Here is a 24934-nt window from a genome sequence, read left to right as displayed (position 1 = left end):
CCACGAAATATATAGAGCAGAATAGTAGAATTAAGTACACTAATTAGGGCACAATTCACCTCTTTGTATGAGACGATTTCTGCAGCTCCATTGTTTACGCCCAGTCCCATATTATGGGAGGCAATAAATTCTTTTCACTTCTCTAGTTCACCGTTGTTGCTCTCCACTCCATTCACTATGGTCAGGTCCCCGCGGAAGTACCTAAGTCCGACCGCCCCCGTCATTGCCCCAGTTCCTCTCACCTTCTCCCACTCCCCATCCACCCCGCCACCATGTCGTCCAAGAAGATCGAGCAATGGGAGATCGAGCGGTACTGGGAGATCTTCGCCTCCCTTGCCGGCGGGCAGACGCGCTTAAACAGCTCGCAGGCCGCCTCCGTGCTGAGGAACAGCCGGCTGCGCGATGACCAGCTCGAGAAGGTGTGGGACATTGCCGACGTGGACGGTGACGGAGAGCTAGATTTCGAGGAGTTCTGCGTCGCGATGCGCCTGGTCTTTGATCTTGTCAATGGGGTATGTATTGTGTGCGTGTTACGGAAAAAAAGTGTCTCGCTGACGCTTTGGGAACATAGGAATTGCAAGAAGTGCCCGCCGTGCTGCCGGACTGGCTGGTCCCAGAGTCAAAGTCGCACCTGGTGCATGCAACGCGTGCCCTGAGTAGCCGCCCTGAGCAGTTCGAGCGCATAGAGGACGAAGACGACTCGCTGGGCCTGAAGGATGGCTTTGACTGGTACATGAATCCCGGCGACAGGGCCAAGTACGAGGAGATCTACAGCGCAAACCGCAACCCTCGTGGCGAGACTACTTGTGAGTTGTTTGCTTTCGTTTTGACAGAAGCAATTGGCTGACGCATAACCCAGTTGAATCGCTCCAGCCACTCTACGAATCCCTCGACGTCCCCGACACCGACGTCCGCTCCGCCTGGAACCTCGTCAACCCCTCCGCCAGCGGCGCCATCAACAAAGACGCCACGCTCGCCTTCCTCCACATCCTCAACTACCGACACGAAGGCTTCCGCATCCCGCGAAGCATCCCCGCGTCGCTGCGCGCCTCCTTCGAGAGCAACCAAATCGACTACCAACTCGACAACGCGCTGCCGGCCCAGCGCTACGGCACCGACGGCGGCACCGAGACGCGCACAGGGCGCAAGACCAAATTCGGCGACACATATCTCAGCCGGTTGGGCGTGGGTGGCAAGGGCAGCTACCAGCCCAAGGGCACGGATTTCAGCGACACCATCCAGGACGAGGAGTGGGAGAAGGTCCGGCTGCGGCGGGAGCTGGCGGAGCTGGAGACCAAGCTGAACTCGGCGAATCAGGCGACTGATACGCGTCGTGATCGGCCGCGGAACGATGGCCGGCCGAATTGGGTGCTTATCAAGAAAGAGGCGCTGCAGTTGCTCGAGTATAAGGAGCGGGAACTGCGGGAATTACGCGAGGGCGTGGGGAGGACTAAGGATGGTCAGGATCTCGAGCGTCTGCGGGAGGATGTCAAGACTGTCGGCGAGCAGGTCGAGGGCTTGAAGAGCCATCTGGCGCAGCGCGGGGACGTCCTGTCTGATGTGCGCCGGCAGATCGAAGACGCGAGACGCCGATGATTCTTGTATCTGTTGCGTTCATTCGACCGCACATATGAATCTTTCCCCCTCCTTTTCGTTTGCTCTGGTCTGTACAGCCACCACCCCTGGCGAGGAGCTCTAGGCGCTTGATGGATCATTCTCATGTGCTTTTTTTGGATTGTTGTTTTGCATGGCCATAGCAGCAGCATAACCTTTTGAATAAAATCCATCCGTTGATATCATTGTGACCTATCTGGAGATCATCTAATAGTACACAGATATCTATCCGATCTGCCCTTGCGCATCGCAATGCAAAACAGCAAAACAGCAAAACCACGCCGACAATCCATCCCAGGATCAACGCTGACCTCAACGCCAATAAAATGTCCCAAATAAGCAAGTAGAGTACAGCCGAAGACTGCCAATCAGGTAAAATCTAGAACACCACCAAGCTCAAACATCACGAACGAAAAGGATATCAAGATTCGCTCGGCCTCACGCCATGAGAGTCTCGCCACCATCCTTCTTCGTCTCAACAGCTACAAATGCATGGCCAGTCCGGTCTAACCCCTTCTCAGCGCGGAGATACGCCTCCTCACTCCGGTCAGTAAGGATATCCAGGTCTTTATCGGAGAGAATAGACTCGGGATTCGCGCCCGTCTCGAAGCGCTCGAACTCGTCTTCGCCGAGGACCTTCCGCAGCTCATCCACGTCCTGGGCGGTAGCACCGGTCTCCAGGAGGGAGCGAAACTTTCCCTTCTGGATCACCAGGCGCTCGAGGCGGCGCTTGGAGTCTGCCTTTTCGAGCAGCGTCTGCTCGACTGTCCCTTTCGTCGCCAGCCGGTATACAATCACAGGCTTCTTTTGACCAATGCGGTGAGCACGGTCTTGGGCTTGCAGGTCCTGCTGCGGGTTCCAGTCGGAGTCGAAGAGGATGACTGTGTCGGCCGCGACGAGGTTGATGCCCTGACCGCCGGCGCGAGTGCTCAGGAGGAAGATCTTGTGCTTCGGGTTTGTGTTGAAGGCCTTGATCTGGGCTTGACGATCTGCCTGCGCGATTGCTCCGTCGATGCGGCAGCACTTGTAGGACCGAAGATCCCTGGCCCAGTCTTCCAAGATGTCCAGCTGCGTCTTGAACTGGGAGAAGATCAAAATCTTGTGGCCTTTCTTCAGGAGGAAGGGAATCAGGCGGTCCAGCAGGAGCATTTTCCCGGATGCTGACACGAGAGTCTCATCAACGCGTGATGATTCGTCTGTCCAAGGCCAGTAGAAATTGTGAGGCGAGTTGCATGCTAGACGTGCTTGCATGATTGGGTTCTGCATTTTCTTTTGTCCAATCTCTTTTTCTGTTGGGATGAATTAGCTGTCGCAGTTACTTCAGCGTCGTGGCAGATACGTACTGGCAAGCTTGATTGTCTTGGCCCTTTCCAATTCCTCGAGTTCAGTCTCGCTTTGCTCGACATTCTCCGGCTCATCCTCAATTCCCTTCTCCAACTTGCGCAGCTTGGCGTCAAAAGCACGGTCACTCTCTTCTTTGTAAGAATGCCGAACACTTCGACGCCGACGAATCGAGCTAGCCGTACTCACACTCGCTGGCGTGGCGGAACGGCTCGATTTCACGCTCTTGTTAGGAAGAGAGCTGGCATCACTGCTCTCACGGCTGCGCTTGCGGCTCATGGGACGCGATAGACTCTCACTCTTAGCCGCCAATCTTTCAAATGCCTGTCCCTCGAGGTACTGCCGGCCGGTTCCATTGAGAATCTCACGATAGAGGTCCTTCTGCTCTGCCGTCAGCGGGGCGTACAGGATGTATTCTCGCTTCTTGGGCAGAGAAGTCTCCACGTCAGTCTTGAGACGTCGCAGAAGAAACGGCTTGAGGATTGCATGCATCGTGGTAACCAAATTGCGTTTTCGGCGCTCAACCACATCAGCCTGGCCTCTGTTATCCAACACAGAGGAAAAGTCAAACCAGCTCTCAAAGCTGTTGAGATCGTTAAACACCTCCGGAAGGAGGAAGTGCAGTAAAGACCACAGCTCGGAGATGTTGTTTTGTAAAGGAGTGCCTGTGATCAGCAAGCGGTTTGCTGAGTTGTAAGTGAGCAGTTCTTTAATAAGACGGCAGTTCATGTTCTTCAGGCGATGTCCCTCGTCCTTGATATTCGGGTCAGTTACCAATCATACTCGCCACGAAGAATGAAACTCACCACAATGATGTACCGCCATTGATACTGCGCCAGGAACTTGCGATCATTCATGCAAATGTCGTACGAAGTACACACAACAGGGAAGTCCATCTTGGCCTGATCCCGCATCTTCATGTGCTTTGACCTGAGATCCGCTCGCTCTTCCTTGTCCCCATGGTAGAGAACGGTCGAGATCGAAGGCGTCCATCGGGCAAATTCATCTATCCAGTTGCTCAGCGTGCTCAGCGGAGCCACGACAAGGAAAGGTCCAGATGCTTGATTTTCTTTCAAAAAGGCAATTATCGAGATTGCCTGAACAGTCTTTCCGAGACCCATCTCGTCGGCCAGAATTCCACAGAGACCGTTCGAGTAGAGCGATTTCAGCCACTCCAGTCCTTCCAGCTGGTATTTGCGCATCTTTCCACCCGTGATCAGCCCCGGCTGCTTTGTAGCAACCAGGTCCTGCTCACCGAGGGCCGTGGGGTTTGCTTCCAATTCGTCCGCAGCCTGCTCAAGGGCCTCCTGCACTGTGGGGTTATCTTCTGTCACCTCCACGTCTGCTTTCTTAAAGAATGAGGAAATCTTGCTGTCCGCCGGCGTTGCTTTCTTTGGACGGCCGCGCTTCGACCCCGAGGGCTGTGTGGATTTGTCGGCTGGAGGTTGCTCAGTCGCTTTAGCGTTCCGCGTCGCTCGTCTCTCAACGGCGACAGGCTTCGTTTGTTTCTGCTCCGGGGCTGCTTGCTGCTGCTTGATCGCTGCCAGATGGGCGTCCTCTTGCTGCTTCTTCATTTTTTCGGACATGATAGCCACAAACACCTACGCGCAAACCAACAAAGGTTAGACTGAGACCACTGAAAATAATGGGGGAGACATACAGAACTCGTCTTCAAGAGATGCATGAGCGCCTTGGCCTTACTGTCCATCCCTTCCGTGTCATCGATGCCTTCGGCCGATTCATGTTCCTGGCCAGATTCCTTCTCGGCGGACAGCTTCGTATCCTGGTCTTCAGTCATTGGCGAGGATGGGACGGTTGATTCGGGCTGGTGAGTGCCAGCCCAGGAGTCGGTGGGGGTGATGGGCGAATCTGAGGCCGACATGGCGGGTGGGAGGGAATATCGAGAGATCGAGATCGATCGGGAAGGGCTACCTTATGGCAAGCAAGTACGTCATCCAAGGAGGAATTCCGTTCGCCCTGTTTGTTGATGTTCCTTGGTCTCATCCGAACTAGATCGCGATGGAAAGAACAACCAAGAAAGAAAGACGCGAGGCGCGGGTAGGCGCGTCGGCGCACGGGCCAGGCTTAAATGGACTCTGGGTGCAACTACATACAGATGACGGCGAGATCTAAACTAGGTGACTAGATCGACGAGGAAGCATCGGAGAGAGATGCCTCGCTATCACTGGTGTACTGTGCAGCCATCTCCGTTATGTCCATCTCCTCACTCACCTCGTCCACGTCCATCATCGCCGGGTCTTCGTCGGGGATCACGAACCCTTCATGGATAAATGCCCAGTCCGCTTCCTCGCAACCCGCAAGATCAGCCCTCAGGGTCTCCTGCAGATCTCTCCAGATGGCTTCCTCTCTGTCATTTTGTTGGATGGGGTGTCCCCGATTGGCCATCTGAGACACCCTCATCGCGCTCGACGGAACATCCTCTACAGTGGGCTTGAACGGAGCCCGTGATGGAGCCCGTGATCCGGCGACTGGAGGTCCTTTCGCGAAGAGCGGTGCAGCAATCTTGTCACTTTCCTCCTTCCGCTGCTGGGATTCAAGCCGGGCCTGCTCGATCTGCTGTCTGTATCGGGCTTGGCTAATCGCTGGGTTCGCGGCGTTAAGAGACCATCTACCGCCGAGAGTCCGTGCCAGAGGCATCTGTGTCGGCGGCGGCAGAGACATGGCGATGGCCTGGCTTAACTGGCCGAATGTATGACTGTTATCGCACACCTTGGACGGCGTCGCTTCAAGACGGGCCGGCGGAGACGACATTTGCGAGCGTTGCGTCCGTGGCCGGACCTTAGCCCGATTCTCTTGCATGTCCTGGATCTGCGCCGCACCCTGCACTCCAACCTGCAGCCGAACCAGGCCGCCACGGCGGCGCTTGGGGTTGGGTGTGGGGTATGGTTGCCAATGTGGAAAGTACCGACCCCAGTCCAACATCGCCTCTGCATCCTCGGGGCGTCGAATCAGGTCTTTGGGGTTGACGGTGCTCTCCAAGCCGATGGTGTCGATGAAGTCCTTCCGTTCGATGGTGATGTTGTCTTTGTGAACGCCGTTCGTATTGCCATCAGCCTCATCCAATCTCTTCAGATCCCGAGCCAGATCTTCCTTCCACTCAAACGTCTCCGGCTCAAGACCATCACCCTCCGACTCCCGCAGCACCACCAGGCTATTGCCCCAATCCCCTGCGAACCGACGCGGGATACCTCGCTGGTGCAGGAACTGTCTGGCGGCCAGAATATCCGCAGCGCGGCACATCAACAGGTCTGTATGGCAAAGCTCGCGCAGACAGCGCGTCGTCTGGCGAAAGGCCTTGTTGATCACCAGATGCGGCGGCGGACCCGTTCTTTTCAGGATGCTGTGGTCGACGCGCAGCAGTGCGCGCAGCTGGTTGGTCCGCATGGCACCCAATTGCTTGTTCTCGCGAGCGATCTGCTGGTTACGCGTGTTCAGATACGTGGTAAGTTTCTTGCGATCCTCTAGTCCGAGCCCGAGCTTGTGGGATGTGGTGCGCCAGCAGCCGATTTGGAGGAGGTTCTCAAGGATTTCCACCTGCACGGCTGGGGTCAGGTCGCTCCATTTGGGGTTGCGGGTCTGAGAATCACCTGTAATCAGACTATAACCCACACTGACATGGGTGGACCGCATACTTACCTTGGCGAGAAGCACCTCTGATGCATCAACTCGTTCTTCAAGATCACTGTCTTCCAAGTCCAAGAGTGGCTCTGGAGTGGACCCTTTCTGGTTCATGTCCGCACGCACAGTCTCTGGTCTTTTGGCATTGGCGCCAGACATGAGCGCCATATTGCTCGCATAAACAGTATTCAATGCCGAGTTACTAGCAGCCCGGTTATCCACCTCATCCATCGGCACATCCTGCCAACCGACACCATTGCAATCAGCCCTGGAAGCACCATTACATCTCTCTCCACTCTGGATCGAGCAAGAGCCCTGCTGTTGCTGTAGCGTCTGCTGCTTCTCCTGGCCATTCGCATGATTTCCGTTCCGTGCCACCTGCGGATCCTTCAAACTCGGAAACGCCGCCGGCTCTAGATTCGGGTCAAACGGAACGATTCGCGGCGCACGCTGCGAGATCAGATATCCTCGCGTGCTGCGAGAGTCTGCATCTGGCAGCGAAAATAATAGAGTGTCATCATCTCCATCTTCGGATTGTGAACGGGCACGGCGCATGGACTGCAGGACTGCGGCAGTTGGTGTTTTGGCGGAGCCCTCGAAGTCTGCTTCGCAGAAGCGCTGGGGGGCGTGGATTTGCGCGCGGAGGTTATAGCCGCTGTTCATTGTTGTGGGGTTGAGGAGGTAGATGGATGGGTTATGGTTGTGTGAGGATGTTATTGGAAGGGAGGGTGTGTTCAGGTGAGGGTCTGGGACGCGGTTGGATGCATGGTTGTGAAGTTATGAGCGCTCTTGGAAGATAGAGTATGCCCAGGTGTGTGTTCATGAGGCAGAGAGAGGGTGGTGGGTGGACGGCTGGGGATATCAAATGAGAGGACGTGTGAGAAGCAGTGTATGTGGATGGCAGACTCGAAGACTCGGGTTCACGTAGGCTTGGAGAGAGGCAGGCAGGCGAGAAAGAGAAAAAGATGGACAGTGTCGAAGGCAGAAACCGAGAGAGAGGTGGGCAGAGTGAATATCAAAATATCCATCACGCAAGATAGATATGCCTGTCTCTCGCTACTTGTAGAGCGTAGACGGCGTCTACACAAACATTACAGAACGAACTACAATTAGAAAAAGAAGATCCAAAAAACAGCAGCATGGGTTGGGTATTTCCGTCAAGAAAGGAGAGAAAGAATCAGAAGGGCTGATAGCCAGCAAAAAGAAAAAGTCCACTGCGCCGTTCCCCTTCGATCCGCCGTGCTGAATATGCAATCCCAGTCAGTCAAGTCAGTAGCAACTAAAGCTAAAGCGTCTATCGCTATTCGGTAATATATGTCAATGGCTCTGCCAGTCAACCTCGCCTCTTCTTTGGACAGCATCAAAGAAAGCAAGAAAGAGATCTTGCCAAATCCCTAAGCTAGACCACACGATCTTGGAACGGCGCGATAGGCCTGCGCTCCTCGTGTAACTCCTCGCCATCCAGGTCCATCTCACTATCCGCCATGACCTGATCATGATCATCATCATCATAAATCCTGTCCTGAAAACTTCGTTTCTTAGCCAATGGCATAGGCATCGGCGGGGGCGCGAGATGTGTAGGCGCGGCGGCAGAGGGAATGGACGTGCGGCGGGTGTGCTCGACGTCGCGCTTGGCGACGAGGATGGACTCGAAGGCAACGAGGACACGCTTCAGGGGATCTTCAATCGACACGCAGAAGCGGTGCTGCTGGATCATGTGTGTGGCGTGCGCGGCGTCCATGTTCAGCATGACCATGAGATAAGCAATCACGACGCTGGCGGAGCGCTCGTTGCCCGATTCGCAGAAGATGAGCACTTTCTTTTTGTGCTCTGGCGTTGTGGAAGCGGGCGAGCCGTCGACCCCAGCGAGGTGGTCATTGATGCGCCGGATCGCACGCGGAAATGCAGAGATCAGTTCTTGGTTGTCGAGGACATCGACCGTGTCGGCCATAATCCCGATCTCGGTGGCGGCCTTGTCGCCGGACACCAGACGCGCCTGCGCCAAATGTCGATTGCGAATAGCCAGCAGCAGAGTGAACCCCTGGGTGCGCAGAGCAGCACGCTCGCGCAGACAGGACGACGGGCCTAGCGAGAGGAACGGAAGCACGGGCTGAGCCTCGCGGCGCATCCCGTAGCTCCATTGCGAGTGGCTGAAACGGCGGGTGAAGCCGTCGAGCTGGGCGCGCTCGAAGAAGCCCGGGCAGATGAATTCGTCATCGGCGAAGGTGTGGGAGGCCGGGTTGAAGACTTTGTTGTCAACCACCACGGTGTCGGAGGAGTCGTTGTTGTCCGGGGGAACATATAAGCGCGTTGCCCAGTTGGAGGGATACTTGGGGGCTGCTGAGTATTCATGAGTCCGCACATAGAGGGAGCTCAGGTCATGCGACGTGGACGCGTCTTGTGGGGAAGACGGTAATGGAGACATTGTGCTGGCGGGAGATCTGGTCCTGTCATGGCCAGAAAGAAAGGGAGGCGGTAGGTTGCGGTGGAAGAGCGATGGGCATGTCCCCCTCCAGTAGACAAGGAGCTTGCGGCAATTGCCCACAGCGTCCGCTCGAGCAGGGAGACTGCCTGGGAGGGCTCACTAGGAGAATTGACCCAGCAGTGTCCGGGCGTGGAAAGAAGCCAGTGAAGTTGATGGACTCAGGAATTGGCGCAGCTCCGGATTAGGTAAGACGCGGGGAGAGCTGCCATTCCACGAACTACCGCAGATTGTGACGATGGTCGATAATTTTGACTTCTGTACCGAGACCAGCTAATGCAAGCCATATCCATCATGTGACATCGCGTCCTCTACGCGCCCTTGAACCCGGATCGGACAAAGTGACTCACTACTCGTATACGTCGGAGTCCCGTCCAAGACATGAGGCTCAAGATGGGTCATCCACCTTGGCAGCCTCGCGCGGAGTCATGCCAACACAGGAGTCCGTCAGCCGGTCCGAAGCTACCTCCGCGATATCCGGGCCATGTGGGCGATCGAGATGGGGCTGAATGTGGAGCCTGATGGTGGCCTGGAGGCCTTATCTCCTAACTCTATACTACGAAAAAAGAATGTACGTGTAGACGAGTAACGAGCTTGATTGGAATACATACAATACAGAAAGCAAAAGCCGACGAACAAATTCACAGTTCCATTGATAACCAAACCCCGTGAGAGCGACGCATACATAATCTTTTGAATGGCAAAGAGAAGAGAAGAAAAGGGGCGCCACGCGCAAGAAGAACACCGGGGTATATGAGGCGCGAGAACAAGTATGAGGACCCCTGAGAGAGAGAGAGAGAGAGAGAGAGGGGAGGGAGGGAGAGAACAAACAGAACACCGCCCGGACCCATTAATATTGTTCACATTAAAAAAGTGAGAGAAAACGCCTTGACGTCAGACCGAGTCCCCGGCCTTGGTCATTGCTGTCAGATTGGAGATTGGAGAGACCGATCGTTCCAAGCCAGAATTTCGCTGGGAAAAGAAAACGCCCGCGGGATGCAAATTGTCACATAGCTGTAGAACCTAAACATGAGGGGCAGCGGCCTGCGCAACGGAGGCGGCCAGTGGTTGCGACACCGGCTGCGGCTCGTGCTCGGGCTGAGGCATGGCCTGTTGGAGACCGGAGACGATGCGCTCCAGCTCCTCCAGGCGACGATCCTTCTCCTGGACTTCACGGCGCAACCGCTTCAGCTCGCTGTGCAAATCGACACCGTTCTCATCTGTCTCGGGAAGCTCGGTGTGTCCGTCGGGGGTGTGCTTCCGCTTGATGCCGGCAGTGGTCGGCAGGGACGCGGCGCGCACGCCCTCGAGGTCATTGCCACGCTCCCACGGCATGTCGACGACAAGGGAGCCGTCGTCTGGGTGCATGTGGCGGCGACGGAGGTGCTCACGCAGGTTCTCTTGACGCGTAAATCCATTGCCAGCGCTGCGGTTGCAGTCGGCGTACGGGCACATCAGCGGCTTCTTGGCATCGGTGTTCTTCTTGTGCACCTCGCGCTGGTGGCGCAGGAGGCCGCCAGAGTACGTGAAGCCTTGGATCTTATCGCAGCCGGGCTCGAAGCATTTGTAGGGGCGATCGTGTTTGTCCATGTGTTTACTGTTATGAACGGTTAGTATGGTGGGTCATCTGCGACGCGACTGGAGAGGGATCAACACTTACTTCCATTCACATGGGCGACGGAAGGTCGGAGGCGAGGTTTGGCAGTCGATATGGTCGCAGTAGATCTGGCCCTCGGGGTTCTTGGGTGGATCTCTGGCTCGCCGGACGGAGAGGCGCGGGCGCGTCCCCTCCATATAGCTCAGGGGAGCTTGGTCGTTCATTCTGGCGATGGGGGAAAGGGAGTCTGGCAAGGCAGCTAGGACAGAGGCAGCAGTTGCTCCGTTGGGACCCTCACTTCGTGGACTAGGATAGTCAGAGCCGTCTCCCATATCGCGATGGCCGACCCCACCAACTAACTGTGATGGAATGATTGATACCGCGACGACGCGTCGAGATTCACAAACAACACAGACACCGACGGTGGAGGATAATAACAAATGGAGAGCAGAGAGAGTCTGGCCAGGTAATACCTCACAAACTCAGGTTTTGTGGTGGTGGATGAAGTGGGTGGAGGGAGTAGATCGAGTAGATGGGGATGCCAGAATTTTTAGGACAAAGTCAGGCAAGTCAGGCAGAAATTTGCTTTTATACGGTTGCGGGCGAGGCACGTGACCGAGTGGCGCAGTCGAGATTCTGGTTGTTCTGCCGGAGACGCCGTTGAAAATCTCTACCAGGAACTAGACTTGTTTTATACTATGGACTTCTCGGCCCTGCCGAGTGCCTAATGGTGATTAGGTAGTCGTTATATGGGAGTCAACGCAGAGAGGCGCAGTGACTCATACTCGCCGTCGGGGTTGTCTTTGTGCCAAACTCCGATCAGGCAGCCATTAATAATCGTCAGAAGAGCCGGTCATCCCGTGACAGGCCCTGACTGACAGCTTAGTCGGACCAGTCAGAGCCCATACCCGACGGCACCATTTCCACCGTGCTCACGTGATGAGTGGCGGGAGTGGCGGAGTGGCGGAATGGCGCAGTTGGCCGCGCGGGTTCTCCATTTCTTACGGAGGGAGACACGGACTGTGCATTTGTCATACACATTGGTCCTTGAAGGCGAGACAGGTGTACGACCATGTGAGGCCAACATCCTTGATTTATTGCGGGGCGTGATGGTCCGGAAGCATTCCTGATGCCAAAGTTCCACCGAGTGCTCAACCTTGAAACGGAAGGTGCTGAGGGAGGATTTGCTCATACAAGCCTTGGCCTATAACATCGTCCTCAAATATACCAATAGACTGAGTCACTTAGTACTCAATATTAGTAATGAAGAACGGCATTGCCTACCGGGGAATAAGCCCTACTATAGGAACTATATCCGACTTGCATCTAGGGAAAAAAGAACGGAGGTAGAGAAACTTTCCAACCCGGCAATCTTTTACATGCCTTCTAGCGTAATACGAATAAGCTAGGCATACGAGTACGCCCACTAGTTGTCCCTAGCCCAGGGTAATGAACTAAATAAATGGATGCAGCGGGTTTGGACAGGGTTCGAGTAAGGCTACTCCGAGAATATACGATATTGTCCCCCGAATTAAGATTTTTATCTTCAGCTACATGAAAGCGCGCCATCTTGCACAACTCGTGAATATATTGCGATAGTGGCATGATAAAATAAGGAAGCAATTTCGCACAGCATCTCTATACTTGCATTGCATATACACAACCTCGAAAAAAAAAAAGAAAAAAGAAAGCATCAAAAGGAATGTAAGAAGACTTGCCAAAGAAAAGAAGAACAAGAAAAAGAAAGACAACCGGCCACCCAGATTACCCGCTGATCAAGGGACTCCTTGTAGATAATGCTTGCTTTGCTGCGTGGATATCATGAAAACCTCACCAAGCTGAACTAACCCCCAAGAAAGGCAGAAGCTAAAGCTAAACCTCAAAGCAACTCACCCGGCCCAGCAGAAAGAACTCAACTATACTCGACAATAAGCCTCTGCCAAGTGCGTCCTCCCTTCTCGTCGATGTCGTACATCTGCGCAACCGTCTCGGTTCTTTTCTGCACCGAGGTCGTCGTCGTCGGCATCAAGAACCCGATGTCAGCTCGGGTCTTGGGGGCCGGAGCATCAGACTTTTTTTGACGAGGATCACTCGCTGTGCTTGTGGAGCCCTCTGTCGATTTGCTGCCTGCGACCTGCTTCTGCTTCTGCTCGTGAACCTTCGCCGCAATAGCTCCACTGCTTGGGAACGAGCTATTCTCCGACAGTGGCCGCAGCACATTCAGTGCAGAGGTTGGCGGAGGCGTGGTCTTGAACCGTCTAGGTTTATCCATGTTGATGCCTGGATCCACAAGGTTGAATAGATGACTGCTGGACTGGTTCGCCGGGTGGCTGAGTCGGAATAGCGCCTGGAAGAGAAGCTACAGGATTACTATAGCAGCGGACGGGAGTGAGATTGCGTGGCGTATTACGGGTTCATGGCGTTCCCGATCAAGTCAGCTTAGCCTTGAAGATTTGCCTGCTCCGGTCCTTTCGTGGGTGACTCGGTTCTCAGTCGGAGGGGGGTGTGGACGGTTCACAGCCAGCTGGTCAGAAGGGCTTGAGAGACTGAGTGTTTTCCAAGCAGGAAGAAATATCGAGGAGGACTACACAAGTGGATGGGGGATGGGACTATAAAGAGATCCAGGCAGACCGATCATGCTACCAGTCCATTGACGGCGGTATGGTTCGCAACATACATGGCGGGGTGACACGATGGTTCGGTAGGGCAAAAGTAAACTAAAGAATCAATGGGCGATCCGAGAATCATACTCCACCGGGCGTTATTTGCGCACTCGCTCGAGAACATATAGTAGGACACATAGTCCATGCGTACCCACCGACTGAACATTGCCCGTGGCTGCCTGCGCATTGCAACAAAGCGGGAAACAGCCTTTCCTTCCAGTCAGCCACGAGCCGGGTCTAGTTTGGATTGCCTGCGATCTTCAGCTGCGGCCGCTGCACGCCACCGAGAATAAAAAGGAAAAAAAGAAAAAAGAAATCAAATACAGGGAGGGGCGTCAGGATCTGCGGTCTAGAAAATCTCCAGCCGGGCACCACCCTGGGCGTGTGAGGCCGCGGAAACCCTGTTCAAGCGACTGGGATGGCCTCTTCCCGGCGCCGTGGGGATGGAAAACGCACACGCTGTGCAGTCGATCCTCCATGACAAATGTGCATCAGCCTCTTACAGCCCTGCATCTCCGATCTGGTCGGCTGCCTTCCAGCTGGCGGTGGGCCGAAGCTCGCGCTAAGTCAAATCCTCTCGGCTAATGCAATGATTCGGTCTACCGGTGGGACGGATCCCCGCGAGGGATCGTCAAAGCATTTATAGGTATGCAACTTCAAGGCAATAGGCAATCAGGCAAAAATGTAGCATGCCCAAGTCTACTTTACAGTTTGGCTGCCGGGTTCTCCTTCTTCAGCTCCTCTTTCGCCTGTTCACGCAGCGTCTTACGCAGTATCTTGCCTGATGGGTTTTTTGGAATGGCCTCAATAAAGCGTACCCCACCAGTGATACGCTTAAAGGCTGACACCTTGCCTTCCATGAACTGCACGATGTCCTCCGCGGTGGCGGTCTGGCCCGGCTTGAGCACAATGTAGGCCCGGGGCGCCTCGTCGTTGTTGCTATACTCCACAGTTAGCCTTGCAGCAAACGGTGACAGGGCAAGTATTCTTCTTCTTACATGGCAATTCCGATCACTGCTGCATCCGCCACTGCGGGCTGTTCCAGCAATAATGCCTCTAGCTCCGCGGGGGCAACCTGGTTCCCCTTCACTTTGATAAGCTCCTGGGTTTGATTAGTTTTTTGTGGATTTGAAAGAGAAGGAGAATGGTCACCTTCATCCGATCGACAACAAAGAACTTGTCCTGGTCATCGACAAAGGCAATATCGCCCGTCTTGAGCCACCCATCCTCTGTCTTGGTAGATTTGGTTGCCTCGGGATTACGCCAATATCCTTTCATGATATTCTGGCCACGCACCCATAGCTCGCCACGTTTATTTCTGTCCACAATCTCCGTCACACCGTCCTCGGCCATAATCTTAGCTTCACAGTTGGCGTTTAGCTCCCCGACAGAAGCCGAGAAACTCTTCTCGGTGGGATCCCATCCTAAGATAGAACAGGTTGTTCTGCCATTATTAGCCTAGCAGCCGTAATCCAATTTAGAAGACTTACTCAGTCATACCCCAACCCTGCTTGATATTAATCTTGCCCGGCGGCCACAGAGCTTCCACCTCCTCACAAACCTCCCTCCCCAATGGCGCGGCGCCACTACTCACATCCTCAACACTGCTCAAATCATAATCCTTCACGGCAGGGTGCTTGGCTAGAGCAACGATCACCGGGGGCACGAGGATGAGATCTGAGATGCGAAACTTCTGCGTATATTCTAGCATTTGAATAAAGTCGAACTTTGGCATGATATAAACCGGGGTGTTCCGGAGTAACGATGCTGCGACGCATATATTCTGAGCCATAGCGTGATACATGCCTAAGGGGCAGAGCCAGCGGGCGCGGGCTAGTTTCGCCTCGTGGTCGGGGTTGAGGCTGGCCAAGTGTGTGAACTGTAGCAGGTTCGCGACGTAGTTCTTATGCGTGATCTCCACACCTTTCGGCCTCCCGGTCGTGCCGCTGGAGTAATTGAGCGCGAGGATGGTATCCGCTAGTTCCGGCGTGGACAGCTCCTCCCATGCAAAACCCTGTCCTTCCTCTGGCGAGGCTACCAGCTCGCCCCAGTATTGACATCCCTTCTCGCCGACGCCGCGACCATCGTAGAGGGCGTCGTCAAACACGAACACCCGGTCCCGGCCTATGCCTGCCAACTGTGCGGCCTCGAGGCCGGCGTCTAGACTAGCTCGTGCGCAGATCAGGTAGGTTGGCTCGCTGTCCTGGAGCTGGTAGGCCAACTCGCGGGCGACGTAGGTCGGGTTGGCGCCTGTGAAGATGCCGCCAGCCAAAATGACCCCCATAAACACGACTGGATAGAACAAATTGTTGCCGGAGAACAACAGAACGCGGTCGCCCCGGCGTAGGCCGGACTTTTGCAGTCCCAAGGCGAATCTCTGGCTCCATAGCCTGAAGGAATGAGTGGTGAAGTAATGCGTGTCCGGACGGGCGGCTTCCAGGAAGCATCGGTGGGTCTGGGAGAGCTCAGCCGTCGGAGACTCTAGTAGCACCGTCGCAAGGTGCGCGTTCGGCACGTCGATCCGCCAGCGGGACTTGTAAGGCATGTTGATAGGGAAGCAGATAGTGAGGGGATGAAGATTGGGCAGGATGGAAGAGTAAAATGGCAAGGACTCCTGGATTTAATGTGGAAATGCGAGATAAGGGTATTCACTAGTAAGTCTACCAGGTAGTCAGAATTGACAATGATGAAAAACGATGGTATTCAGTCCAGCTATTATGCCTGAATTTATAGGGAATTGCGCTGGACGCCTAGTTTTCATAAGGAGAGTTCAGCTGATCGGGATGCGGCTGATGCATCCTAGTCAATTACTGGTGGGAATTCCACTCTGGCACAACTCCGGTGTACAACTTGTACAACTAAAGATTTCCCCGCATCGCGGTGGGGCACCGAGGCAGTCTGGGTGGATTGGGATGCCGAGGGATTACGCCAATTCCAAAACCACTTCACTCTCAACCGAGTTCTCTTGCAACTGTTGGCGTCTAAACCACTCCCAAACTACTATGGATGGGCGGCATGTCCCTGACAAGGAGGCGGTAAAGAAAGGTCCTTGGGAGGGGTTTCGGACTTTAGCATTGCCATAGTACCCCACTAGACAATCATTATTGAATTGTTCCGGATCCCAGCTTGCTCTATACTACCTATTCCTCGCCTCCCAAACAAGCCATCGTGGCCTTCAACTCACTCACGATCTTCTCTTCCAGCCGGTTCTCGGCCCCCGAATTGGCATCAAGGGGCTTCTGTCGCGACCATTCCACCTCCTTATCACTCGTAGCGGCGATGCGCGCGCGCAAGGCTGGCCGACGTCCCAGCAGCTCGTCAATATCGTCCTTGACGTGCGCTTTGTCCCACTTGAGATCCTGGATCGACTGTGCGTCCACCCCTGCACTGGCTCCGGCTTCGCGGAACCGATCGAGAATGAACGAAATGAGGGCCAGAGAGTATGCCTCAGAGGCCATGCTCAAACAAATCCACCGCGTTGCGGAGGCTTTGGAGGCGGAGCCGTGTCCCGTGGAAAACGCCTCAGCCGAACGGGTCAATTGGCCTTCGAACTGGTTGAGGAAGGCAGCCACTTCTGGCGCGGTGCGAATGACATTGTACAACAGGTTGAGGCACAGGGGCAGGAACCCTCCAGTCCAGATAGCGTAGAGTCGTGGCACGGGGTCAAAGGGGCCGAATCCCTTGGGCTGGCGGAGGCCGTTTGCGAGGCGACAAGTGGACAGTTTCATCAACACCGCTTCGACGGCAAGGTGCTCGGCGAGCATGGGGAGAGTGGATAGTTTGACAAGAACCGAAACGCTGAGTTCTCCGTAGATGGGATCTCCCGCCACTGCCAGTTGGTCGGCCCATGAGAATAATGTCGTAGCGTGTCGCGCGGTGTCGTTGTCCTCGATGTGGAATACGATGTGCTCGTAAAGCCGGTCGGCATTCTTCACCTGCAAGCAGGTTTGCAGGATGGCGGTGATGATGGCAAAGTCTTTCGGCAAGCATTTCTCCGGTTGTTCATGCAAATACGTGGTCAGGGTCCTGAAGCCTTGTGCCACGGCAACCTTGACGACTTCAATGATCAAAGTCAGATCGGATGAAATCTCGGCCTTCTTGCTAAGGGTCTCCGGTGCCGAACGACCGGGCCCATCAAGGTGGAACTGGAGGGCGAGGAACAGTACGTTCAAGAGAGATCGGTGGAACTCGGTGTCATCATTAACCAAGGCATCTTCAAATGTTGGGTGCCGGCTGCGCAGTGCTTTCCACACAGCTTCAAGCAACCTGAACACCTCCGCGCCTCGGGCTTCCACCTCAACCAAGCGTTGGAGCAAAGCCTGGGCGAAGTCAACCCGCACCTGTTGGATCCTCTCGAAGATTGCTTGCGGTGGCACGCTTCGTGTATTAGCCTCGAGACAATCTCGCGCGACCACCGCCATCGACTTCTGAATTTCGCGATCCGGCATGAAGTCCGCACAATGCTCAATGGCGAAGAACTTCCAGCTATTCAGAAGGCTCTGCTCGGGGTGTTAGATATGTACGGAACATACAGACCGAGAAGAAAAAAAACTTACCACCTGTGCCTCAACGAGAGAGAGATTGACGTTAGCCCGCTCAAACTCCTCGGAAAAGCCTCGATTCCGGCTTCCAGCCCAAGCAAAGTCGTAGGACAGCATCTTCTCTCCCAGATCAATGTCGTAATAGTAATCTCGTCCGAGAGCTCGAGTTCCCAGTGGCGTTCTCTTGAAGTCGAAAATCTTGCACCCGGAGTATCGCATCTCGAAATTCTTCTTCAGGTTGGCGTGCAATGAGGCGTTGTATGCAGAAACTTCGACGGCGTCCTTCGCGTACCAAGACACCAGCGGGATCAAAGTCTTGACAAAGCTGCGATCATTGGCTTCCTTGGCAGCGTGGAGGTACACGGCGCAGAGGTCAGCAACAACGGCAGCAATCCGTGTGGCGAAGATTTGGTCCATAACGGGCAAGGAGGAGATGTTCAGTTTCGAGACGTGGCCTACGATGCCAGTGAAGAAATGGGGGTGGTTTTTCAACTGCGGAGTAGCCCAGGGCCAGTTTTCTTGGGCGCGAGAGACAAACTCCAATAGAGCCAGCGCTGTTTGTGGCTCGAGTTGGTCAATGTTTGAGAGCTTATCCAACGCCATCCGCAGGAAAGGAGCGCTGCGCATACTCGGAGTGCCCGGTGTGTCCGATTTTTTCAGAGACTGGCGGGGAGATGCTCCCGTGAGAATAAACACAGCCAACCACTGCTGGCGCTTGCTGACAAACGTAGACAGTAATTGCCAAACTGAAAGCAGAAGAGCCTGGTCGCTAAGTGGCTTGTCGAGTTGGGCGAGCACATCGAGGAACAGACATGAGGATTCGGCACCGAGGTGGCCCACAAGAGATGGGGGCTCATTATCCGAATTAGACGCCGCACTGGTGATCAAAATCTCGAGCAATGACACCACCGGGAGTCTGTAGGCATCATGCAGGGCATAAAGTTTGGTGAGAACGGGCGCTGCTTTGAAAAGCTGTTCTTCTAGGAGCGAGCCGGGCTGCTCTGCGAGCTGTGCGGCCTGTATAAGTTTGATGCATAGCTGTAAAGTTGACTTGACCTGGTCTTCAACCAGGGTGAGATATCGGAGGTGGAGGGTAGGTGGTGTTTGGAGGCCATCCGAGACCAGTCGAAGAATTGGGTTGAAAGGAAGATCGGCGGTCGACCTAGGTCGCAGCATGTCCAAAATGTACTCAGCAGAGGCAGAGAATACGCCAGTCACCTTCGAATCCAGCTTCGTAGAATCATTGGTCCCATAGGCATAGTACAGGATCCGTTCAAAAGTCGTGGCGAGCGTCGAGTTGATCTTGAATCGCTGCTCGCAAAGATTGAACCTCCAATTCCCATTGCTGTTGAAGATCTCAACCATTGTCCGAATGAAGTTCAATAGAATGGTTCTCATGACGTGCGAAGGGATGCCGGCGCTCCAATCCGAGGCAATGGTTGACTTGCCGGCAACACTGTTGGGGCTTCTTCGCAGTATTGCACGAGAAGCCGCATCATCGACAATAGCCTGGAATAGACCGACGCAGCTCAAGAGGAACGGATACTCGCCTGCGGGTATTTCGATCGCAGAGATGATGGCGGTCATCACACCACCTTTGCCGTCGGATCCAACGAAACTGCTGCGGCCAAAGAAAGGCCACACTCGACTGGGCAGGATCTTCAACACTTCCTTGATAAACCGGAGGCACGCCATGAGCGGATCAAGAGCCTTGCCTAGTTCTCCCCGGGCTCCGATATTCTGGAGATTGCGTTCAAAAATGTCAAAGACCACGGAGATGATGTCGCCCTGTTGGGAAAGCCCGTCACTGGCCATTTCGAGGATCCTTTTGGCGCTTGATCCAGGGGAGTCTGGTGTCGTCTGGTCGTTGGCATTGGCCACCAACTCCGCCAAAAGCCCAATAATCTCGGTGCCAGATTCATCAATCCACTCAGATGAGCCCCCACCACTCTCACTCCATCCTTCTAGCCAGCTGCCTAGAAAGCTCAAGCACGAATACTGGTGTTGCCACATGATGACCGCTGGTTTCGACTCAGAGATCACCTGGCCAACTGTAGCCGTCGGAATCTCGGACGAGCCGCTCACAATCAGGGCGTTACTCGTTCCATGTTCGAGAAGACGGTTTCGAGGGGCAGACTCAAACATCGGAAGAGGCTGCATCAGGGATACGAGGTTGGCATTCTCGTCTTCGCGGATCGTCTTGTAGCTTGAGAAGTTTGGCGTGACGATCTGCGTGAAAGTGTCCATGTTCTCCAGTTCCTCAAGGACGTCGGGCAGTCCGTCCCTGTTGAGCGAGTGCTCGCTGATGAGCGCTCGGCAGAGTTTCAAAAAGGGAAGAGTCTCGTATGGGAATCGAGATCGAGCAACGCGGAAAATGCTGTCCATCAGAAGATCATCCTTGAGAAAGACAACTCTGGGGTCACTGGCAGGTCCTAGATCACAGGGTAGGTTCCATAACAATTGTTCAGGAGTGCCCGTCAGGATCGCCAGTACAGACTCGACGATCTCCGGTGAATAGTCCAAATACACGATTCCCACGCGAATAAGATCGAGAAGGGCTAAACGGACCCATCGATCGGACAGACAGTCATCAATCGCAGACATAGAGCCAGCCTTTGTCGCCAGTGTGCCGATGGCATTGAATGCCGACTCTTTCACCGCATCAGATGTCAAGATTGGAATGGCGTCATCAACAGTGTGATTCGGTGTCCGGGCGCAGTCAAGCAGATCTTCGTAGAGCGATTGCTCCGATCCTCTCGAGAGACCCGAATTTTGTGTCTTGGACTGAAAAGAGTCCACGGCGCTCCGGAACTGCTCCATTTCTCGAGTGTCTTTGTCATTGAGTGCCAGTTCTCTCATCGTGTGTAGGATCAAGCCCCATGCAAAGGCCGCAGGGCTTGCAGTGCTGGAATCCTCGCAAGCAAACAGCAGGATCTCGTTTATTTGAGAGATTTTCTCTTTGCAAAGAAAGTAAGGTGTCTTGGCTGAGGATGCCTGCGGCGATTGCGTCCTGTTGATAATCGCAGGAATGGTAAGAGGGAGCTTGAGGAAACTCAAGGTTGTGAGCGACGCAAAAGCCTGAAGTGGCAGCAGCACTTCCAACGGTTGTTGGCACGGCTACAAGATGTTAGTTAGCCTGAGTAGATTTCATACACTGTTGAACTTACCACCTGCAGTGGCTCCAAAAAGCTATAATCAGCCATGAGGCGAAGCCACGATAGAACAAGATCCGCGCTTGTAATCTCGATCGAAGCCTGAAGCTTGTGAAAGATCATTTGAAGGATGTGGACAATCTCCTCCACCAGGGTCGTCCTCCATATATCCTCCGTCTCCTCGCTACTCTCAGCTGCCCCGAGCCAACCACCATCTCCTTCCAAATCCGAGAGCCGAGAGCGTACGGAGTTGATGCATTCGTGGAGGAATTGGTCCAATCCGTCGCCGGTGGATTTGTCGTTGAAAATGGTAGAGCCCAATTTGCACAAGGCAATTCTGCGGTCATCTCCGCCGCTGGCTGGCTCATCTGAAATGTCATCGTGCAAGGACTGGGTCAGTAGTTTGCGGAACGTTTTCACCAGATGGCTTCTTTCCAAGAGATAAAGGCTCCGCAGGCGCAGGCGCCGATTTTCTTCCGCATTAAAAGATGAATCGCCATCTCCGCGCACTGTTCGCTTCAAGATCTCGGCCAGATTCGGGCCAGCCAGCGAGACCCTGAAGTTGTCGGTCCCTGCGGCGCTTTGCAAACTCGTCGCCTCTTCGGTGGAGAAGCTCGTGGTGAGGCGCGTCGATGGCCGGTCTTGCCATTCCAGGACTGCGATCCGCAGAGCGGTGATTTCATCGATATTAGCTTTCTGGCTCAGCCAGAGCGCGTCCGCCTTGATCTCTTGCAGGTTAAAAGCACCTGGATTGTTGGTCTCGACATGGATCGCGGCGGTCTTGGAGTCGAATTCGGCCTTGGATTTCGCGGAGGGAGGGGAGAAAGGATTGAGGCTCTGCGAAAGAAGGTGGATGCTCTCGGGGTGTGAAAGAAAGGCGTAGAGATTGCTGCCATCGTCGGGATGCGCCTCGGGATCAACCGTGTAGAGAAAGGCTCTTCGCCAGGACCTGTCCAGTGTTAGCACCTCCTTCATTGCAAGAGACCAGCAGACTGGGCGCGTACAAGAGCTGGGCGTCCCCGGCGAAGCACTTGTCCAGGGACGGGAAATAGGCCTCCGGGACGGGAGCCATTTGGCCAGACGATCAGCGCATCATAGACAGGAAAGAGAAGAAAGCGATTGCAAAGAGAGAAATAAACGGGCAGGAGTACTGGAGTGATTGAGCTGACGATGGGGGGCAGAAGGAAGGAGCTCTCGACAGAAATTCATTCACCGCGTCAACACGAAGGAACGAACGGCAGGCGGTGAGTGGGGGATTTATTTTAGTGGAACCAAAGACCAAGACAGAAAGAGCGTTGCATTGAGTCACCCAGTCAGGCGAAGAAGAAGAACAATCCGAGGGTTCCCTACTCTCCTTCTCGACCCATTCACCTCTCATCATGGCGGACCTCGTCGACCACTCCCCCCACCAGCCCACCAGGGCCGCCAAGCGGGACAGTGCCTCCAATGTCGTCCTGATTGACAACTACGACTCCTTCACCTGGAATGTCTACCAGTACCTCGTACTCGAGGGCGCCACCGTGACCGTCTACCGCAATGACCAGGTCACCGTCGAGGATCTGGTCGCAAAGAAGCCCACCCAGCTGGTCATCAGTCCCGGTCCCGGCCACCCCGCCACCGACGCCGGTATCAGCAACGCCGCAATCCAACATTTCAAGGGCAAGATCCCCATCTTTGGGGTGTGTATGGGCCAACAATGTATCATTGAGTCGTTCGGGGGCAAGGTTGATGTGACGGGCGAGATTCTGCACGGCAAGACCTCGGTTCTGAAGCATGATTCCAAGGGTGTCTACGAGGGCCTGCCGACCGCCCTCTCGGTGACGCGGTACCACTCCTTGGCCGGAACCCATTCCACAATTCCCGACTGCATTGAAGTCTCCTCGTGGGCAGAGCTGGAGAACGGTAGCGGTAACAGCGTGATCATGGGTGTCCGGCACAAAGAATTGGCCGTGGAGGGCGTTCAGTTCCACCCGGAAAGTATCCTGACGGAATATGGGCGAAAGATGTTCAGAAACTTCCTCGAGCTGACCGCCGGCACTTGGGAAGAGAACAAGCGAGGAAAGGCAACCGCTGCGACGCCGGTCCCAGCACCTGTGGACAAGAAGATGTCGATCTTGGAGAAAATCTACGCCCATCGCAAGGCTGCAGTAGCCGAGCAGAAGAAAATCCCGGCTCTGAAGCCAGAAGCCCTGCAGGCCGCATACGACCTCAACATCGCGCCGCCGCAAGTCTCATTTCCTGCTCGCTTGAGACAGTCGGATTATCCTCTCTCCCTCATGGCCGAGATCAAGCGAGCCTCGCCTTCGAAGGGTATCATCGCGGCCGATGTGTGTGCTCCCGCCCAGGCTCGAGAGTATGCCAAAGCCGGTGCTAGCGTCATCTCTGTCCTCACGGAGCCCGAATGGTTCAAGGGCACCATCGATGATCTGCGCGCCGTTCGCCAAAGCTTGGAAGGACTGACTAACCGGCCTGCGATTTTGCGGAAGGAGTTCGTTTTTGACGAGTATCAAATCTTGGAGGCGCGGTTGGCTGGGGCCGACACCGTTCTGCTGATCGTCAAGATGCTCAGCGTTGAGCTTCTCACGAGATTGTACCGCTACTCGCAGAGTCTCGGAATGGAGCCTCTCGTTGAGGTCAACACTCCCGAGGAGATGAATATTGCTGTCGAGTTGGGATCCGAGGTGATCGGCGTCAACAACCGAGATTTGACCAGCTTTGAGGTCGACCTGGGCACTACAAGTCGTCTGATGGATCAGGTCCCCGAGAGCACTATTGTGTGCGCTCTCAGCGGCATCTCGGGCCCTAAGGATGTGGAGGCATACAAGAAGGATGGGGTCAAGGCTATTCTGGTCGGGGAGGCATTGATGCGCGCATCAGACACCTCTGCCTTTGTCGCGGAGCTCCTGGGAGGGTCGAAGCAAAAGCCCACACCAGCAAGCGCTGCCATACCTCTGGTCAAGATCTGCGGCACTCGGTCTGCAGAAGCCGCCAAAGCAGCCATCCAGGCTGGTGCTGATCTGATTGGCATTATTCAAGTTCAAGGCCGGTCACGGTGTGTTCCGGATGATGTGGCACTACAAATTGCTCAGGTGGTCCAGTCCACTTCTCGTCCCAACACCCGGGCGAGTGAGCTGTCCCAGCAAGTTTCAAAAGCAACCCCATCGGAATGGTTTGATCATTCTACGGAGATCTTGCGCCATCCTTCCCGCGCGCTCCTTGTGGGCGTGTTCATGAATCAGCCACTCTCTTACGTCCTTGCTCAGCAGCAGAAACTGGGTCTCGATGTAGTGCAACTACACGGCTCAGAGCCTCTGGAGTGGGCCAGTTTGATTCCCGTGCCTGTCATCCGCAAGTTTGCACCAGGGGATATTGGAATTACTCGCCGAGCATATCACACTCTTCCATTGTTGGACTCCGGGGCCGGCGGATCAGGTCAGCTACTGGAAAAATCCGGGGTTCAGCAGGTTCTCGATAGCGATGAAGGGCTGCGGGTGGTTTTGGCGGGTGGGTTGAATCCGGAGAATGTGGTGGATACGGTGAAGAAGCTGGGTCAGTCGGGGCATAAGGTGGTGGGATTGGATGTCAGCTCGGGCGTGGAATCGACGGACGGTGCCCAGGATCTGGATAAGATCCGGGCGTTTATCAAGGCAGCGAAGAGTGTCCGGCAGTGATTTACCTTCCTCAACTTGTATCATTCTAGATGATGTTTCCCATGTTCCATGCATTAATGCCCGTTCTCGAGCTCGTATAGAATTCACTCGAGCTTTGAATGCTTCCACTCGTCTGATCACTTCTGATCTAGCCGCCTTACTCTTTCGTACGAACGATCACACCGGGCCTGCCACTTCTCACCTGCCTCTCACACGTCTCATCGCTCTAATCACTTCCTTCTACCCATTGACATT

The 24934-nt window shown here is 54.7% G+C and overlaps 9 protein-coding genes across 9 annotated transcripts; 2 read left to right on the top strand and 7 right to left on the bottom strand.

Annotated features, from left to right (window-relative positions):
- Window positions 1–272: 272 nt before the first annotated feature.
- Window positions 273–1596, top strand: PFLUO_LOCUS5968 (endocytosis defective- protein; the record flags this gene model as incomplete). Its single annotated transcript, XM_073783467.1, has 3 exons — window positions 273–512; window positions 572–806; window positions 860–1596. 3 exons carry the CDS (start codon window positions 273–275, stop codon window positions 1594–1596), a joined length of 1212 nt encoding a protein of 403 aa, XP_073640019.1.
- Window positions 1597–2052: 456 nt separating this feature from the next.
- Window positions 2053–4837, bottom strand: PFLUO_LOCUS5967 (Putative ATPase; the record flags this gene model as incomplete). The annotated part of the gene is made up of 4 exons (XM_073783465.1): window positions 2053–2903; window positions 2958–3708; window positions 3762–4556; window positions 4616–4837. 4 exons carry the CDS (start codon window positions 4835–4837, stop codon window positions 2053–2055), a joined length of 2619 nt encoding a protein of 872 aa, XP_073640018.1.
- A 260-nt stretch (window positions 4838–5097) lies between these two features.
- PFLUO_LOCUS5966 (uncharacterized protein) lies at window positions 5098–7257 on the bottom strand (the record flags this gene model as incomplete). The annotated part of the gene is made up of 2 exons (XM_073783464.1): window positions 5098–6552; window positions 6613–7257. The coding sequence occupies 2 exons, from the start codon at window positions 7255–7257 to the stop codon at window positions 5098–5100; spliced, it is 2100 nt and encodes a 699-aa protein (XP_073640017.1).
- A 736-nt stretch (window positions 7258–7993) lies between these two features.
- On the bottom strand, window positions 7994–9019 carry PFLUO_LOCUS5965 (uncharacterized protein; the record flags this gene model as incomplete). The annotated part of the gene is made up of 1 exon (XM_073783463.1): window positions 7994–9019. One exon carries the CDS (start codon window positions 9017–9019, stop codon window positions 7994–7996), a length of 1026 nt encoding a protein of 341 aa, XP_073640016.1.
- A 1080-nt stretch (window positions 9020–10099) lies between these two features.
- PFLUO_LOCUS5964 (uncharacterized protein) lies at window positions 10100–10897 on the bottom strand (the record flags this gene model as incomplete). The annotated part of the gene is made up of 2 exons (XM_073783462.1): window positions 10100–10673; window positions 10737–10897. The coding sequence occupies 2 exons, from the start codon at window positions 10895–10897 to the stop codon at window positions 10100–10102; spliced, it is 735 nt and encodes a 244-aa protein (XP_073640015.1).
- A 1688-nt stretch (window positions 10898–12585) lies between these two features.
- Window positions 12586–12945, bottom strand: PFLUO_LOCUS5963 (uncharacterized protein; the record flags this gene model as incomplete). Its single annotated transcript, XM_073783461.1, has 1 exon — window positions 12586–12945. The coding sequence occupies one exon, from the start codon at window positions 12943–12945 to the stop codon at window positions 12586–12588; it is 360 nt and encodes a 119-aa protein (XP_073640014.1).
- Window positions 12946–14040: 1095 nt separating this feature from the next.
- PFLUO_LOCUS5962 (uncharacterized protein) lies at window positions 14041–15881 on the bottom strand (the record flags this gene model as incomplete). Its single annotated transcript, XM_073783460.1, has 4 exons — window positions 14041–14275; window positions 14335–14438; window positions 14489–14760; window positions 14837–15881. 4 exons carry the CDS (start codon window positions 15879–15881, stop codon window positions 14041–14043), a joined length of 1656 nt encoding a protein of 551 aa, XP_073640013.1.
- Window positions 15882–16476: 595 nt separating this feature from the next.
- Window positions 16477–22101, bottom strand: PFLUO_LOCUS5961 (uncharacterized protein; the record flags this gene model as incomplete). Its single annotated transcript, XM_073783459.1, has 4 exons — window positions 16477–17835; window positions 17893–20994; window positions 21045–21978; window positions 22034–22101. The coding sequence occupies 4 exons, from the start codon at window positions 22099–22101 to the stop codon at window positions 16477–16479; spliced, it is 5463 nt and encodes a 1820-aa protein (XP_073640012.1).
- A 307-nt stretch (window positions 22102–22408) lies between these two features.
- PFLUO_LOCUS5960 (anthranilate synthase / indole-3-glycerol phosphate synthase) lies at window positions 22409–24700 on the top strand (the record flags this gene model as incomplete). The annotated part of the gene is made up of 1 exon (XM_073783458.1): window positions 22409–24700. One exon carries the CDS (start codon window positions 22409–22411, stop codon window positions 24698–24700), a length of 2292 nt encoding a protein of 763 aa, XP_073640011.1.
- Between the last annotated feature and the right edge of the window lie 234 nt (window positions 24701–24934).

This window comes from Penicillium psychrofluorescens (assembly GCF_964197705.1).
Source record: "Penicillium psychrofluorescens genome assembly, chromosome: 4".
Lineage (NCBI taxonomy): Eukaryota > Fungi > Ascomycota > Eurotiomycetes > Eurotiales > Aspergillaceae > Penicillium > Penicillium psychrofluorescens.
This window is presented reverse-complemented; position numbering and strand designations above follow the sequence as displayed.